This window comes from Macrotis lagotis, chromosome 1 (assembly GCF_037893015.1).
Source record: "Macrotis lagotis isolate mMagLag1 chromosome 1, bilby.v1.9.chrom.fasta, whole genome shotgun sequence".
NCBI lineage: Eukaryota > Metazoa > Chordata > Mammalia > Peramelemorphia > Peramelidae > Macrotis > Macrotis lagotis.
This window is the reverse complement of record NC_133658.1, coordinates 78832033-78850662: the sequence shown is the minus strand read 5'-3', so window position 1 is coordinate 78850662 and position 18630 is coordinate 78832033. Positions and strand designations below refer to the sequence as shown.

The following is an 18630-nucleotide window of genomic DNA, read 5'->3' as shown; positions in this document are numbered from 1 at the left end:
TTCTTCGTAAAAAATTTGTGTCTTTGGGTTGGAAGTGAAGGGGGGAAGGATATATTAGGAAATGTTGGTTATATAACAACCAATGCTCACAATAAAATATTTATAATTTTTCAAAAACAATTTAATATTCTGTAAATCTATGTAGATTTGATGATTTTGGCATGACCTTTCCTGATTCTTGATGCTATATATGTCCATGCCTGGAATTTTGTTTGCCATTTTTTTGCACCTATCGGTGTAGATATTGTCACCCTTGATAGAATGGAAACTCCTTAACAGTAGTGACTCATTTTTATCTTTCTTACCACTATGTCTAGCACAATCTTAAGCCCTAGTAGATACTAAACCAAGGGTTTTTAAATTTATTGATTGAATAAGTGGCTTTACCCTGTACTTTCAGATTTCAGGTGTAGGATATGGTGAAAGGGGGATCTGGGATTGACAGTGTGATGTAACAACCCGGAATCCCTCAGAACCAGAACAGGTATGGGGATAGGGATTCTTTTCAGGAGATAGATTTTATTCAGATGCCAGTACAACTCAGAGAACACTATGTTTTAATGTCTCTTACTCAAAGTATTAATAGAAGATGGGGAGACCTCAAGAGAACCCCAAATTAACTGCTCTGCACCTAGAGAATGGACAATGCCTTAGGTTCCTCACTATGGAACTCCATCCTGGGGACCCTTCCGTCTCTCCCAGGTGAGAGAGATCTAGAGAGGATGTAGATGGTCAGGCAATTATTCTTCATTTCTTTAATGAATCTTCAGGGAACATTTTCCCAGAGACTGTCAAAGTAACAGTTAAGAAGGAAGAAACTCTGATCTATTGGGGGTGGGGGGAGGAAGAGTGGGAGAAAGGGACTTAGGATCTGGAAACCTGTTCTTTAGTTCACTCCAGCTGAGTGTGGGGCTCTATTGCCCCACATTATGTTTCTAAATGTGAAAACGAAGGACAAAGACTTTTCCTGGAGAGCCTGTGGAACATATTTTATCTTCTCCTTGAATCAAGAGAAATCCCTTACATCCCCCCAAGCAGTCCTTTAATTCCTATGATCTGGAGCAGAGGAATGGAGGCAGAAGAAATCATCCACTTGGGGAGAGTTTCTCAGCATCTGAAATCAACACAGAACAGCTGCAGGTAATGCATGGTAAATATCTATTTTTCTGTCTGTCTCTCACATACACATTTCTGCAAGTTTTCCAGTCTTTTGCTTCAGTGACATAGGCATCTGCAAGCAAAAGACTCCTATGACCAATGTAAGTTTGTAATTGTTTTGAAACTTAAGATCCTAGTTGCTTAGTGGGCATTGAGAGACTAAATGACCTCCCCAGGCCACAGAGTCAGTGTATGTGAACTGGGTTTTCTATCATGCTACTACTGTTAAAAAATAGCCTAAAAATTAGTGCATTGCAAGTATGTAAGCAAGGTATAAAGAAGTTTAAGGTATTAATGACTGTAGACATAAGAACAAAGTACAATTCTAATGACCTTCAGAGATTATATAGGAAATAAACAGCAAAAAGGAATTCCTGCATATCACAAATAATCTGAGCAAAAGTGTGATAGGAGAATACAGAATCTACAGAGGGCTTGCCAGTAGTCCAGTTGGCAGCGTGAGGTCTTTATAACAATAATAATAGCAATAATATCTTGCATTTATAAAGTACTTTAAGGTTTGCAAAGTTTTTTTAAAAAATATTATCTAATTTTATACTGGGAGGTAAATATTATTCTTATCTCCATTTCACAGGGGAGGAATCTGAGGCAAACAAAGTTGTAGTGACTTGGTCAGATTCATAGAGATAATAAATGACTAAGGAAAGATTTGAACTTAAGTCTTCTCTGACTCCAGGTTCAACAATCTATTTCCTGCATCATCTAACTACCTGGTAAGTCAAATAAATCATGAGAATAAAAGTAATTAATGCTATAAACAAAATATCATAATATTGTGGTGGATAATAAATGTAAAACTAAAAAAAATGAATTTGATCCTTTTAATAATGTGGTCATTGTTAGATTTTTAGTGTAGGAGTACAGTAGCAAAGGAGTGATTTAAGGATAAAGTACAAAGAGGAAGAATAATGAGGACGCTAGCACAATAGGCCAGGAGAATGGTAAATGGAAAGGAGAGAAAGATGCTAGAGACTTTAAATGTGTAATACGTGGTATCACTCTGAAATGTGGTGACAGAGCCAAAGAGTCAAAGAAACTCTCTAAGTTTAATGGGAGACCTGGTAAATAGTGCTGCCACTGACAAAAGTGGCAATGTCAGATGTCAGTTTTGAATGACTGATATGGTCAGTTTGGTGATAATTTTGTTTTTGTACATGTTGATTTTGAGATGGCAAAAGAAATCTGCATGGAGCTGTCTTGTGACCACACTGGAAAGGTAAAGACAGGAGTATGGGAAAGTAGTCAGGACTAGGAACAGATACATAATAATAAAAGGTGATAGATTGGGAGGGAATGAAATCATCATGTGAGAGAAATCTCCTTATTTTATTAGGTATCCCCTTAAATCTCAGTTGATCACTCTATTATAGACTAATCAGCCTATTTCTCTCTGATTCAGACACATGGGGGTTTGAACTAAGATACTGTCTGAAAATGTCAGAGTCAGGATCCATGTATGTAAATTCCCAGCACATATTTCTTTAGCAAACAAGCATTCAGATCAAAAGAAACTCAAAGTTAATGTTAGGCTGGAGCTCATAAGTGAGGTTTCCTGGAGAAGACAGAATAGAAACCAGATTTTGAAAGATGGCTAAGGTTAGAGAGAGAGACAGAGAAGAGGAGAAAACCAATACAAGCTGGGGGAATACCCTGAGCAAAGACCCAGAGATAGAATTGCAACTTATGGAAAGAGTCTTAAAGTTGACTTTGGGGGAGCCCTTGGTTCAATTTTTTTCACTGACATTTACTATTTGTGCAATTATGGGGAAAACACTTCAATTTTTTTCAATCTTAGGTTCCTTCATCTATAAAATGGGAACAATAATACCCAAGGTATCCACCCACAGATACAGATCAGGGGAGATAATGCATATAAAGCGCTTTGCAAAACTTCTCTTTTTTGGTCCAGTCTTGTGATTTCATCTACATACAGAATTCTGGGCTACCATTGCAATTGAACGAATATTCTACCATCTAGTCTTAGAATGTTACCAGGGGCCCTGGAAGGTTAAGGTCACTTGGCCAGAAGCAGGATTAGAACCCAAGTTAGTTGTCTTAACTTTAAGATGGGAAATCTCCTAGACAGACTCTCTACCCTCTTTATGATTTTATTTCTCTTTGCAAACTCCAAAACATTCAAACACAAACATGAGCCTCTGCACAAACAAAAAGACCTGATTCCAAAATGATACATATATTATGGATTTAATTGTTTGAATAAGATATCAGTCCCAATAGCTTCCTCTTCTCAGACAATTTCTCTTCTCTTCTCAAAAATTTATGAATTAAAGTAATGTTTGTGAAGTACTTAGCACAGTACCTGAAACTAAGTAATAATTATATAAATGTTAGTATCCTTGTTCTGATTCCTTTGCATTGTTATTATCATTATTCTTATCATTATTAAGAAAGAGATATGGAACATAGTGAATCATAGTCTGGTATCAGAGATATTGAATTTAAATCCTATTAAACATATTAGCTTTGACATTCTGGGCAAATTGTTTAACCTGAGAGTACTTTGGGAACTTTCCAAATAAATAAAATCCAGAAAAGGCATAACTAAACTGCATCCTAATTAGATATTTTATTTTTTTAAAGTTTGTTTTCACTTTCTTACATTTTAAGATTTTCTATAGCAGTGTATTTGATGGCCTTTGACTTTCCTTTTTACAGAAAGTGCAACAGGGAGAAAAAGATGCAAGTGAAGGAGGCAATTTTTTTGACATGTATTATATTTTAGACACTGTGCCAAGTGTTTTAAAATATAATCTGATTTTCACCATCAAAATAACCCTAGACTGTAATTATATAATTGAAGAAAATGAAAAGATCTAAGTTAAGTGATATGCCAAGGGTCAGATTTATGGTTTCAGGTCTTCATGATTCTGGATTTGGTGGTCTATCCACTGTATCAGCAAGTTTTTAGGAAGGTTTCAACCTCGCTCTGCATTAGCCACACACACCCATTTTTGTACTCCATAGCAGTAATACTACTCAATACTGACAAGATGGAGCAGCCTTGGTCTCTTCCTTTGTAAGAAATAGTAAAATTATTTATATTCTTACAGTATTCTCTCTTGTTGACCTCTGAGATCCAATTACGAAAGAATTTACAAAAACAACACTGATCTACAGAACTCTAGAGAAAAACCTGTTGATCCACAGTACCATTCATTGTAGTGGAGTGAAAGTAGACTCTTTAAAGGATTTTTAGAAAGATAGGAGTGGAGTCTACTTTTTATTAGGAGGTTAGAAGATAAAGAGAATAGAAATAAAGGAGGTAAAATCTAAGGGATAAACCATGGGAAAGTAGATTGAATTTGGAGAGAAACTGAAGAAAAAGAGAGGGAAAGTTTAACTAAATGAATTGCTAAAGAAGATGTGAGTGGATAGAATCAAGGACATGAAGGCACCAGTGAATTTTCTATGGAACCTAGCATACTGATTCTTAGTCTAATACTACTCCAATTTGTAACCTATTTAAAGAATGTTTATTTTCTTAGGTCTTTTGCTTTGTGATCCTTTAATATGCCTATGACATGGGATATGGAAATCAGACCAGTGTCTCTGAGTTTCTTCTCCGGGGGCTCTCCCAGTGGCCAGGACACCAACACTTCTTTGGATTGTTTCTGTGCATGTACCTGGTCACCATGGCAGGTAATGTTCTCATCTTCCTTGCCATCATCTCTGAAGCTCGCCTCCATACTCCTATGTATTTCTTCCTGGCCAGTCTCTCATTTGCTGATATTGGCCTCTCCTCCAGTATAGTCTTGAAGATGCTATACAATCTGTATTTGCAGCAACACACCATCTCTTATACAGGATGCCTAACACAGCTATATTTATTTCTTTCATTTGGTGACATGGACAGTTTCCTGCTTGCTGTGATGGCATATGATCGCTACATGGCCATTTGTCACCCACTCCATTATACCACAGTCATGAGCCCCCAGCTCTGTGTCCTCTTGGTGAGTGTGTGCTGGGCAATCACTAATCTCCATGCCCTGTTACACACCTTGCTCATGGCAAAACTGTCCTTCTGTGTGGGAAGGGAAATAGCCCACTTTTTTTGTGACATCAGTCCCTTGTTGAAAATTTCCTGCTCTTCCACTCATTTAAATGAATTAATGGTTTTTGTTGCAGGTGGCCCAGTTATGGTACTCCCCTTCCTATGCACTCTAGTGTCCTATATCTGTATTGTCTCTGCCATTCTCAGGATGCCGTCCTCTGGGGGTGGCAGGAGAAAGGCCTTCTCCACTTGCGGCTCTCACCTCTCTGTGGTCTGTATGTTTTATGGAACAATTTTCAGTGTGTATCTCTGTCCTTCATCTACTTTCTCCACCAAAGACATTGTAGCCTCTGTGGTATATACAGTAGTAACTCCAATGCTTAACCCTTTCATCTATAGCCTGAGAAACCAAGACATGAAGGTTGCCCTAGTGAGTCTTCTCAGAGGCAAGATATGTGTCTCTCAATTACATTGATTCTTTGGACTTATTTGTTGAGCTTTCTCTTAAGCTCTTCTTTTCAACTTTGAACTTAAAAGAAAATTGTTTATTTTATTTATTTATTTATTTATATTTATATTTGTATATATTTATTTATATATGTATTATTTCTTAATTTTTATATTTATATGTTTAATTTAATTTTTATTTGTTTTTTATTTAAATTTATATTTGGTTTGATTGTTGGATTAAGGTCCTTTCTTTAGAAAAAAGCTAACCCCATCAGCTAAGCCAGACTAACATAGATAATCTCTTAAAACTAAGTTACCTAAAAATTTAGTGAATAGATAGACTGAGAAGACTTTGTAATTTAGGAGCAGACAATTTACAGTAAGACATAATAAATTGATCATAGGATTATTTTTTTAAAATTAATTTTCTCATTCTGAAAGATAGTGGGAGTAGGGTTGATCAGAGGCTAAATTCCTCTTTCTGGCAGTCAAAGAAAGGTTAGCCAGAGATTAAGTTCTTTCCAATCTTATTGGACAAGCTCTTAATTTTCTTGCACTATGATCTAAGTTGTGTGAATGTAATCTGCTAAGGAAGATGTGGGGATAACTGCTAATGACTGACCAAAATTTGATCTTTCCCAGTAAACTTGCTGGTTACAAATGGTAATGGCTACAGGAAGTGACTTCTGACATAGGATTAAGAAAGTCTGGGAGAAGCTAATAAGTCAGGGGACTTGGCTTTTCCAATTGAATTATGTTGCAACAAATTTCTGTTATTGCTTTATTCCTCTTTTTTGTTATAAAACTAGCTCTATAAACCACCCCTTGTCTCTGACATCTGAGAAGTCAGGTGACCTTATTTGATATGCAATTGATAGCTTTACAAATTAAATCATAAATGTCTTAGTAACTTTGTCCTCAGTTTCTATTTCCTTTTAATTTTTTCATCCAATTTTAACAGAACTTATTCTGTTTTGAAAAGTATTCACTAATGGATAAAAGAAAACCTGAAGACAAGTCTCTAAAAAATGCCTCAAAATTTGGTCCTCAGCACTGTACTCTTCAAACTTTTTTAACAACTTTCAAGTCAAAAGACTGGAATTGTCCTGGTTGCTATATTGCTCAAGCTTATAGGTCAAATGATAATGGGGGGGGATACATGAGATGACAACTGATATCCCCAAATAAGTCATCACGTTAGAATTGCAGCCTTCCCATTGTACCACAGAATGGAAGAGCTGTGAAGGACATCGGAGTACTTATGAACTGAACTATATTTGACAAAGAATCCTTTCTACAGCACTCCCAATTTCCATCTGATATCAAATCTAAATTGACTTCTTTGAAAAAACTCCTCCTGTTGTTTTGTTGGCCAAGAGAAACAAGTCTGCTTCTTCTGTCACAGCACTTCTCCATTCTTCTAGAGTGCTATGATGGCCCTCTCATCCTTCTAAATCTTCTCTTCTGCAATCAAACCTAGTATAGTTCCTTTAACTAGACCACAAATGACTTATTATTGTCATCTAATCTTTCCAAACCATCCTGTTCTGCACATTCACCAACAAGTCACATTTTTATTCTGCTTGGTATATGATTCCCAGAGTAGAAGACAGTATTCCAGGTGGGGTATCCCTGGATCAGAGTACAACTATTATCTCTATTGTTGTGGGCCTTTTCTCCATTATTTCAGAACAATATAGCATTAGGTTTTTTAGCTTTTAATTAGTTCATATTGAACCTGCAATAATATGAAGCTTAAGAAAGATCATATTTAATAGAGAGAAATGTGAAGTGTAACTCTTGAATTAGAGAAAATCAACAGCATTAGTTCATGTAATCCTTTTCATATCATTTTGAAGTGATCAATTTCCTCATCATATTCCGTTATTGCAAATTATTCCTCAATATTTTCCCTTATTTTATGTTATTTTCCATTACAAAAGAAAGAGTGAAGTGAACAGAACTAGAAGAAAAATTTGTACTCATTTCAATATTATCACAATAAATAATTTTGAAGGCTTTTGCGCACAAGTGCTGAGTGAAAAAGAAGAATCAGGAGAATAATTCATGTAAAAACATTATTATAAAACCAAAAAGCTTTGAAATCTGTAAGAACTATGATCAATAAAATGACTGTTCATCACTAAAGAAGACTGATTATTATGATGGAACATTATGCAGAGATGAAACACCTTACAGAGAGGTGTCAAGTTGAGGGTGTAGACTGAGACAAATATTTTTGTTTACAACTTTTGAGAGAATTTTTCCTTGACTATTCATGTTTGTTTTAATACATTTGTTATTCTATTTTCATTGTAACAGGGCTGTGAAGAAAAAGAAAAACAGTTTTCTGTTATCTTTTTTTTTAAAGTAGAGAGGTAGAGATTTTGGGGATTCCTTCAAGAGAGAGGAGAAGGGGAACTCCAGTTATAAAATGTTGCAAGCAATTTCAGTTGAGTTTGCTATGTCATTCATTTTAATTATTTGTTTTACTTGATTGCGAAAGGTTTCTGAAGAAGTGGAAATCCTTTGAAAATATTTTTAACACAAAACATATTTTTATAAACCTTAAAAAAGGAATAGTTAAAATAAATATCATGAACAAAAGATGTATCTGAATAACGATTCATATGAAAAATACCAGGTAGAATTAGGGTGCTTGTGAACATGCTCAAGACCAATTTCATATTGAGCTTCATCATTAGAAATAATGTGTTCAAAAATCTTTGCCTTGGTCAGAATATAATGCAGGATTAAAGTCCAGTACTTATAGGAAGTATATTGATAAATTAGACTATTACAGAGTAAAAGGAAAAGACTATTAGAGGAAAAAATGTCAAGGAAAATAAGTGAAAAATGTGTTATCTATATTTTATTCTATAGAAAATACTTTCAGACAAGATGCCACCTGTTTTCAAAGATCTGAACGAGTACTTGATTGACTTGACCTCAGAGGAAAAAACTCAAAACAATGAGCAGAAGTTATGATTAAGGTTTTAGCTGAGTAGAAACTCTAAAAACAAAAAAGAAAATTTTATAAAAGTAGGATAAGGCTGCCTCAGATAGTAGCAAGTTCTCCATAATAGAGGTCTTCAAGCAGAAGTTAAATGGTCATTTGTTGGCAATTTTGTAGAAGAAGCTGACAATGAAGTAGTGGTTAAATTAGGGACTAAGAAGGACCTCTGAAGTGCCATCCTCCACTGAAAATCAGATTTTATAGTACAAGATAATAAAGTTAGTGATTTTTTTGCACTGGGAATATTGTCAATTTACATCTTCATTTTCCAGATTAGAAAACAATGCCCAAAATAAGAAATTGGGTGAAGATCTCACTTTGTGTAAAGAAGGAAGGAAAAAGGAGTCAAATTCAGTGAAGAAACAGGACAATCTCCAACATGAATAGTTTGCCACACAATGATGTTTGATGATGTCAGGCCCTAGAAATCTAAAAACCAGTTTGTCAAATCTTATCTCTTGTCTTTACAGTATCTTTCTATTAGCTGGAGAGTTCATTCTGTCTTTAATATAAAACTTCAGCACAGTGCAATAAGAAAAGAATAGTTAAACTTTCCATTCAAAAAATTCTTTTATTTTCTTTATTATCTTTGAAAGAGGTTTGAAAATTTTCTGAGAACTTTACTAGTCAAGGTCATTCTTCTATTTATTATGGTAGTACTAGAGAGGTGAAGAGAATAAAATGTTGGGTTTGGGATTAGAGAAAATTGAGTTCAATCTGGCTCCAGACCCTTATAAGCCGGTGAGGATAATTTCCACCTGCTTCAGTTTTCTCATCTGTAAAATGGGAATAATGACACCAGTTTTGAATTATTTTGAGCATTAAATAAGGTAATAAATTATAAATTACTTTATTTAATCTAAAAATGTTATATAAATGCTACCTATATATGGTCCACTGAAGGCATTATTAAATTTTTGACTTTAGTTAGGATTGGAGTCTCCAATCTGAAAAACTGATACTATGGAAGTTTGGTCATTCCTGGCATCTTTCTGACATAATTAGATGTTGTCAGATGTTAGACTTCAATGAGGTTAATCAGTAAGAGTATAGTTTCGACACTGAACTATATCATATGAGAACCACTGAATAAAAGAACATGTGTAAATTATAGAAGAGAAGATATCTGCAGAACATTTTTCTATCTTCAGTGAGTAGCTGAAGGATTGCATATGATGAAGGATCCAAAGAATGCTTTCTGCTTCTTTAGCAGGAAAAACCAGGTCCAATAATTAAAAAAGATATACTTTTATCTAATTTGATGAAGATCTCCAGAACTATTAAAACTGTCCCCGTAATGGGATGGACTACCTTGGAATGTGCAGGTCTGCCCATCAGTTGAAATGATCAAGGATAGGTCATTTGATCATTCATTAGACATGGAACAAATTTTCATTCTAAATGAGGGCTTGGAATAGATGCTGGGTAAGATAATTTTTTAATAATAGCAAATTAATATATGTATATGCTTAAACAGACATACATATGAATCTGTGATTCTATAATTTCCATTATTATTATGATTATGATTATTACCTTATCACCTCACTTTATGAGAGAATGAAACACAGGAAAGGGAAAGCATGAAAGAAATAGACAGGAGATTTTGGCGACAACTACATAAAAATGTGATCCCAGGGAAAGTTGCCCCATGACAAAGAATTGTGTGTAGTTGCTAAGTGAAGAGTTCCAGAAACCCTGACTATTTCCATTATGAGCCCCAGGGTTGTAACATAAAGTGATGTACATTTAAGAGTCCCTGGAGCAAAATCTTGAGTAAAGGTACAAGGAGACTAGAAGACTTACTTCCTGGGATTTTTTTTCCCCTAGCACCTAAGAAAATCAGTCAGTGTCTAAGAGCCTGAATCACAGAGTGACAGTAGGGAAGATTGCTTCTAGAAATAATCCTTCTCAAGTTGGTTCTTCTCTATATGTAGATTATAGATGCTCCATCAACAACCAAATATGAGTTAAAATTCTCAGATTAATTTTCCTTCTCAGAGAGTTAACATTTAAGGTTCTTATTCTTGTGTCTTAAATGCTGGGAGCCCACAATTCTTGTGCCTTCCTCTTTTCCTTCACTTGGCTCTTACCTCATCCTTGAATGGCCTCATCTTAATTTCTTTAAATCTTTGCCAGCCTTCAAAATAAAGAATAATTTCCACCTCCTCCATGAACCCACTGCATTTTCCGGCTTCTAGAAATCTATCTTTGCTTTGAACATCTAGAGAAGCATCTGTGGGTCATTATTACTATATGGTGAAACTCTACTTTGGAATTGGATCCATTCTGGACTGACTGCAGAAATAGAGAATAGCTGAGTCTCCTGAAAGCTTCTTATAATTCTGATAGGAAAAATATTAACTAACCTATCCTGAAGAACAAGACTCTACCATTCTGGGAAATGTCAAAAACTTTTCAATTGATCCTCAATAAATTTCCATGAGATACTGCCCACTTTATATCCCCCAGGAAACAAAGTCTTTCAATCTCCAAAACTGATTCCTACAGGTTGAATTGTAGTATAGAATGTGTGTTCATAACATATTTTCACCGTTTTGTAATTGCATACTAGTCTCCTACTAAACAGCAGAACTGGGTTAGTATTAGCTACATATACTGAGATTTCTTCTTTATTCTCCTGGTAGATTTGTTTATCTTCATGGACCTGAATGTACAAGACAAAATAATGTAAAATGTTCTCAAAGAACTCCAAATTCAATTGAATGGAAACCATTCTTTCGAAATAACTAGTCTTTTCTCTTAATCATTTGACAATTACAATTATCACCAAAGCTATATATTTTATAACACATTACCATTTACAAAATATTTTTCTCAGGAGATTTACTATTTCCTCCATTAGAGGAACTCTCTTTCAATAAAAATCAACACCTCTTCAGCAATTTAGAAAGTTGCCTCTGGACCTGAAAACTTAAATGATTTTTCCCACATAGTCAGTTTACTACTGTGGTGAATTAAGATAGACTCTTCCTGCTCCCATGACAGCTCTGTATATATTATACCAGTGGTATCAAACTCAAGTAGAAATGGATCCCTGTTTGCTTCATACAGACTTAGACAATTACTCATTAATATTATCGGTATTGAATTATATTTTTGTTCATTTTGTTAAAACATTTTAAATGATATTTTAATATGTTTCCACTAGATATTGTCTTGGGACCAACTGTTGTCACATTAGACATGCCTATACTACAACATTCTACTTTTCTCAATTATATGCATAAATTATAATTATTTGTGAGATAAATCCATAGTGGAAATGTCTATTCATAAAATTTTTCTGGGATAATCTCAAAAAAGAAAAGAACCAGAAAGTCAAGATAAAGCAAATGTGACTTGCGATTCCAGGGGAAAAAAGAAATGATTTGCCCTTTCCCCTTTGCTCTACTTTGATCTTTAATTGCAAGAGAGAAAGCTTGAGGTAAATTAGATAGGAAGAAAGTTATAAGTAGTTTAACAGCATGCTCATATATTAATTACAGAAGGTGAGCCTTGCAGATGAGAGTAATTCTTTTGTTTATGTTTTATATAGTATTTTGTATTTCCTCAGTTACATGTATAAACAATTTTACCATTCATTTTTAAAATGTTCCAAAGTTCCAAATTCTCTCTTCCTCCTTCTCTAATCCCTCTTTGAAAGGGCTAGCAATTCAGTATGGTTATACATATGTAGTCAAGAAAAACATTTGTATAAGTCATGGTGTGAAAGAAAACATAAATAATAATAAAAACCTCAAGAAAAATAAAGTAAAAAGTAGGCTTCAATCTGCATTCAGACTTTTCTCTGGGGATGCATAACAATTTTTTCCCAATTTCCTTCAAAATTGTCTTGGATCTTTATATTACTGAGAATAGCTAAATTGTTCATAGCTAATCTTATTACAATATTGCTGTTTCTTTGTACACTGTACATTTCACTTTGTATCACCTCATGTAATTCTTTTCAGGTTTTTCTGAGAGCATGCTATTCATAATTTTTCGTAGGAGAAGAATATTCAACAAAATCATATATGACAATTTGTTGTCATTTCCCAAAGCATGATCATCCCCTCAGTTTCTAATTCCTTGCTACCAGGAAAGAGTTCCTTTAAATATTTTTGTACATACAGATATTCTTCCATATTGTTTTTAATTTTTTTTGTTATAAAGATCAAGTAGTGGCATTTTACTCAACATTTCCAATAATTTTCGTTTTACTTTTCTGTCCATTTAGTCAATCTGGTACCTTAATCAAAGTAGTGCCTCAGACTTGTTTTAATTTGAATTTCTCCAGTCAATAATGAATTAGAGAATTTTTTTTTTCATATGGTTATAAGTAGTTTTATTCACTCCATCTAAAAACTGTTCATATCTTTTGATAATTTATCAATTGAGGAATGACTCTAAATTTTATAAATTTGACTCAGTTTTCTATATGTTTGAGAAATGAAGCCTTTATCAGAGAAAGCTGCTTCAATTTTTTTTCAGTTTCTAGTACTAACTCTATTTTTTCCATCCTATTTTCCCACTCTTTCTCTTTGTACCCTGTCCCTCTTCAAAAGTGCTTTGCTTCTGACTACCCACTCTCCCAATCTGCCCTCTTTTCTAGCACCCTCCTCTTCTTTTCCCCCCTCTAATTGCCATAATAATAAGAAATTCTTATGAATGACAAATATCATCTTCCCATTTATGAATGTAAATAGTTTCATATAATTGAGTCCCTTAATATTTTCCTTTCCTATATACCTTTTTATGTTTCTCTTGACTCTTGTGTTTGAAGGTCAATTTTTCTGTTCAGTTCTAGTCTTTTCATCAAGAATGTTTGAAAATGGGTGGCTAGGTGGTATAGTGGATAAAGCACAGGCCTTGGAGTCAGGAGTACCTGGGTTCAAATCCGGTCTCAGACACTTAATAATTACCTAGCTGTGTGGCCTTGGGCAAGCCACTTAACCCTGTTTGCCTTGCAAAAGCTAAAAAAAAAAAAAGAATGTTTGAAAGTCTCAATTCATTGAACCCTCAACAGAAATAGTTTTGCTAGACAATGTCATTTTATGACACAAGTCTCAAGGAAATGTCATTTAGCAAATCGTCTCTTTTTCTCTCAGTCAACTTTTCATTTCTTATTTTTTTATTTTTTTCCATGGTTACATGCAAAAACAAGTTTGGACCTTGAGTTCCAAATTCTCTCCCTTCCTCCCCATCCCAATCCCCCTCATTAACAAAGCAAATTATCTGCTACAGTTTAATTTGTATCACTATGAAAACATTACCACAATAGTAATGTTGCAAAAGTAAACATAACCTCCCAATAAAGGGGAACCTCAAGAATAATAAAGTTAAAAAATATAACATGCTTCAATCTGTATTCAGACACCATCAGCTCTGTCTTTAAGATGGATAGTATTCCTTAGCATAATTCCTTAAAAGTTCTCGAGTCACTCTTTCTGAGAAAAGGTTAGTCATTCACAGCTGATCATTCTAAAATAATGCTGATTACTTTGTATATAGTAGATTTTCCATTGCTTCCGTTTTTATAAGATTCATAATGAGAGCACTCTGTTCATCATTTCTTATAACAAAATAGTATTTCATCTTAATTATATACCACAATTTATTCAGTCATTCCCCAACTGATTGACATCCCCTCAATGTCCAGTTCCTTGCCTCCAGAAATGCTATAAATATCTCTATATTCTCCTTTTCCTTACTGTTTTTCATCTCTTCTGGAATATATACCTAGTAGTGGCATTGATAGGTCAAAGATTAGGCATGTTTTTTTATAATTCTTTGGGTATTGTCCTAAATTGCTCTTTAGAACTGTTGAATCCTTTCACAGTGTATTAATGTATTATTTTTCCTATATCCCCTCCAATATTGGTCATTTTCTCTTTCTGTCCTATTAGCTCAAACAATTAAGTATAGGCAGTACCTCAGAATTGTTCCAACCTATATTTTTCCTGTCTGTAATGACTTAGGACATTTTAAAAATTATTTAATTGATAACTTCATTTGAAAACTGTTCATTTCCTTTGATTAATTATCAGTTGGAGAATTACTCTTATTTTTTATAAATTTGATTCAGTTCTCTGTGTTTGAGAAACGAGTTCTTTATCAGAGAAACTTGTTTTAATATTTTTTCCCCACAGTTTTTTATGGATTACTATATTTCTTCCACCTTCCCTCCCAACCACATTTATTCTATTCTCTTCCTCCTTTCACCCATATCCTCCTCAAAAGTATTTGCATATGACTAACACCCCCCCCCCACAAACACACAGTCTTCTCAACCTTCTATCGCATTCTGCTCCCTTTGTCCCATCCCTTTCTTCTTGTACTTTCTTCTATGGTAAGATAGATTTCTATACCCAATTGAGTATATATGTTATTCCACCTCTGAGCCTATTCCATTGGGAATAAGACTCACTCACTAGTCCTCACAAAACCCCCCCTTTCCTTCTACTTCACTGCAAAAAGCTGTTTCTTGCCTCTTTTATGTGAAATAATTTACCCCATTCTGCCTCCCCTTTTCTGTTCTCCCAGTACAATCTTTTCTCATCCATTAATTCCATCTTTTTAATATATTATTCCTTCAAATTCAACCACCATCTGTATCTTGTCTATATATATGCTCCATCTAACTGCCCTAATAAATGAAAAACTTCATATGAGTTATCAGTATCATATTCCTATGCAGGAATGAGCAGTTTGACAACATTAAGTTCCTTAGTATTTGCCTTTCCTCTTTACCTTTTTATACTTCACTTGAGTATTATCTTTAAAAGACCAAATTTTTTGTTCAGCTCTGTCTGGTCATTTCATCAGGAAACTTTGAAAGTCTCCTATTTCATTGAACATTCATCTTTTCTCTCAATGTAATATGTTCAGTTTCACTGGGTAGTTTATTCTTGGTTGTCATCCAAATTATTTTGACTTCTGGAATATCATATTCCAAGTCCTATGATCCCTTAATGTAGATCTTGCATTACCCTGACTGTGATTTCATGATATATGCATAGTTTCTTTCTGTTTGCTTGCAACATTTTCTGCTTGACTTGAGTACTCTGAAATTTGGCTACAATATTTCTGGCAGTTTTCATTTTGGAATATCTTTCAAGAGGCTATTCTTTCAATTTCTATTTTATCCTCTGATTCTGGAATATCAGAACAATTTTCCTTGATAAGTTTTTTGAAAAAAAATTTATCTAGACTTTGTTTTTAATTTTTGATTATGGCTTTCAGGTAGTCCAACAATTTTTAAATTATCTCTCCTGATTATGTTTTCCAGGTCAGTTGTTTTTTCCACAGTGATATTTCACACATTCTTCTAGTTTTTTCATTCTTTTGGTTTTGTTTTATTGTTCTTAAGATCACAGAGTCATCAGATTCCCTTTGCTCCATTCAATATTTTAAGGGATTATTTTCTTCAATGAGATTTTATATCTCCTTTTCCATATGGCCAATTCTGGTTTTGAACGCATTCTTTTCACTGGGCTTTCAGACCCCTTTTTCCATTTGGCCCAGTCTGATTTTTAAAATGTTATTTTCTTCAGTATTTTTTGTGTTTTCCTTTGCCAAGCTTCTGACTTAGTTTTTCATGATTTCCCCCCTATCATTCTCATTTCTCTTCCCAATTTTATTCTACCTTCCTTTTACTTGATTTCCAAAATTCTTTTTGAACTCTTTCACAGCCTAAAAGAAATCATATTTTTCTTGGAGGCTTTGGATGTAGAAGCTTTGGCTTTTTTTATCTTCTTCTGAGTATCTATTCTGATCTTTCATATGATCATAGTAATTGACTATTTTTGAATTTTTTTCTTCTGTTACATGTTCATTTTTCTACCCCATCACTTGATTTTTAGCTCTTTGCTAATGTGGGGTTCTGGATGTACTGTCCCAAGCTTTTGAAGGTTTTTGCAGCTGTTTTTAGAGATACTTATAGGGACTTGAAAGTTTTCAATTCTTCCAAGGTCTTATGAGAAGTTATAATTACTTACCTGGTCTGTGTTCTGATCTGTAGATGACCACACATCTTCCTTTCTGACCTGGAACTGTGAGGAGGGTCCCTGCTCCACTGTGGCAGTAAGTTTTCCTGTGTTTCTGCTTCTTTTTTCCTGGAATAGGGGCCCCAGATTGCAATTGAGAATGATAAGGGCAAAGCAACGGAGTCCAGTTTCAGTGATTGCAATGAAACTCTTTAAAACTCCTTTTGACCCCCTTACAATACTTGACTGAGAGCTCTGGAAATAGCTGCCATTGCTGATGCAGTGCCTCTCAAGGTCTGCTTCTGGTCTGCACTGAAGTGGCTTGCACTGGACTGTGCTCCAATCTCACCCTCTGTGGAGGACTTTTCCTGCTGACCTTCCACGTTGTCCTTGGCAAACCCTGGACTGAAAGGTCTGAAAAACAAAATTGCTGCCACTGTCCCAATAGCCCCACAATCTGGTTCTGGATGGCTAGGACACATTCATTCCATCTTGGCTTCTACTGCTTTTCTCTCCTCTCTCATCCTGGTGAAGCAGATCCCCTCCATTGATCTCCCAAGTTGTTTTGGTCTAAAAAATTGTTTCACTCAAACTTTTTGTGGGGTCTGTCACTCTAGAATTTGGTTAGGGTCATCATTTAAAGATATATGAAGTAGTTTGGGGGAGAACATGTATGAATTTCTACCTAATTTACTCTGCCATGTTGCTCAGCTACCTTTTGAGAAGTTAGAGAGTCCATTCAGTCTATACACAAAACTTCAGCACCATTGCAAAAAGGTAGAAAATAATTAAACATTTGGTTCTATTTCCCTTATTATTTTGAGGGAGTTTTGAAATTTTTATTTTATAGGAAGGGGCCTTTTCTAGGCTGTGTTTCCTCTGTTAATGATGACAGTTTCTTAGCAGTGATAAAGAGGATAGAATTATAGATTTGGGGTTGGGAAAATCCGAGTTGAATTTGGTTCCAGATCTTTCAAAGCTGGATAGGATAATTTCTGCATGCTTTAGTTTGTTCATCTGTAAAATGAGAACAATTGTACCAACTTCTCAGTGACACAGTGCCTAGATCACTGGCCTTGGAGTCAGGAGGACAGGAGTTCAAATCCAGTATCAGATAATTTGCAGTTATGAGTGGCCTTGGACAAATCACTTAATCATGATTGCTTCCCATCTCCAGGCATCCTAATTCATGACTGACCACTATATCCAGATGGCTCTGGTGGAGAAAGTAAGGTTGGTGACTTAGCACAGAACCCTTTCACTCAAATCCAATTCAAGTGCTTGTCATGGCATCATTTCCCTAATGTCATGGTCTTCTTCAAAGACAAACATCATATATGGTCCACTGAAGACATAATAAAATTTTTAGCTTTTGCTAGATTTCAGTCTCAACTAAATTTGGATAGCATGGTAGAACAGTCATTCCCAAGATCCTTGTGATATAATCAAATATTATTAGATGTTACATTTGAGTGAAAATAATAAGAGGAAAGCTTCAACAATGAGCTATATCATATGAGAACCATTGAGTAAAAAAGCATGGCCAGACCAGGGAAAAATAAAGATACATGCAAAAATCATGTCTATCTTCAGAGAATAACTGGAGATTTGCATATGAAGAAAGGTATAGAAATACTATATATTTCTGCAGAAGTAAGAACTAGGTCCAACGATTGAAAGAGATATATTCTGACCTAAGTGGATGAAGAAAGACCTCTAGAACTATTAGAACTATACCAGCAAATGATGTTCTGCCGTGGGATGTCCTGAAATCTCAATCACATGAAATGTTCAAAGAGAGATCATTTGACTATTTGTTATATATGGAACAAATTTTACTTCTGAATGGGAGATTAGAAAAGATGTTAATACAATAGCTTTTTAATAATAAATCATATTTATACAAATATATGTATATATTTAACAAATTTAGTTGAATTCAGAATCTGGGATTGTACAATATCTATGATTATAATTTATTATCA

At 34.6% G+C, this 18630-nt stretch overlaps 1 protein-coding gene across 1 annotated transcript; it reads left to right on the top strand.

Annotated features, from left to right (window-relative positions):
- The first annotated feature begins 4721 nt into the window (after positions 1 to 4721).
- LOC141513640 (olfactory receptor 1N1-like) lies at positions 4722 to 5666 on the top strand. The gene has a single exon (XM_074223665.1). The coding sequence runs from the start codon at positions 4722 to 4724 to the stop codon at positions 5664 to 5666; it is 945 nt and encodes a 314-aa protein (XP_074079766.1).
- The last annotated feature ends 12964 nt before the right edge of the window (positions 5667 to 18630 follow it).

Excerpts from the sequence above, each read along its gene's own strand:
- LOC141513640 (XM_074223665.1), top strand. The coding sequence starts at position 4,722 with ATGGGATATGGAAATCAGACCAGTGTCTCTGAGTTTCTTCTCCGGGGG.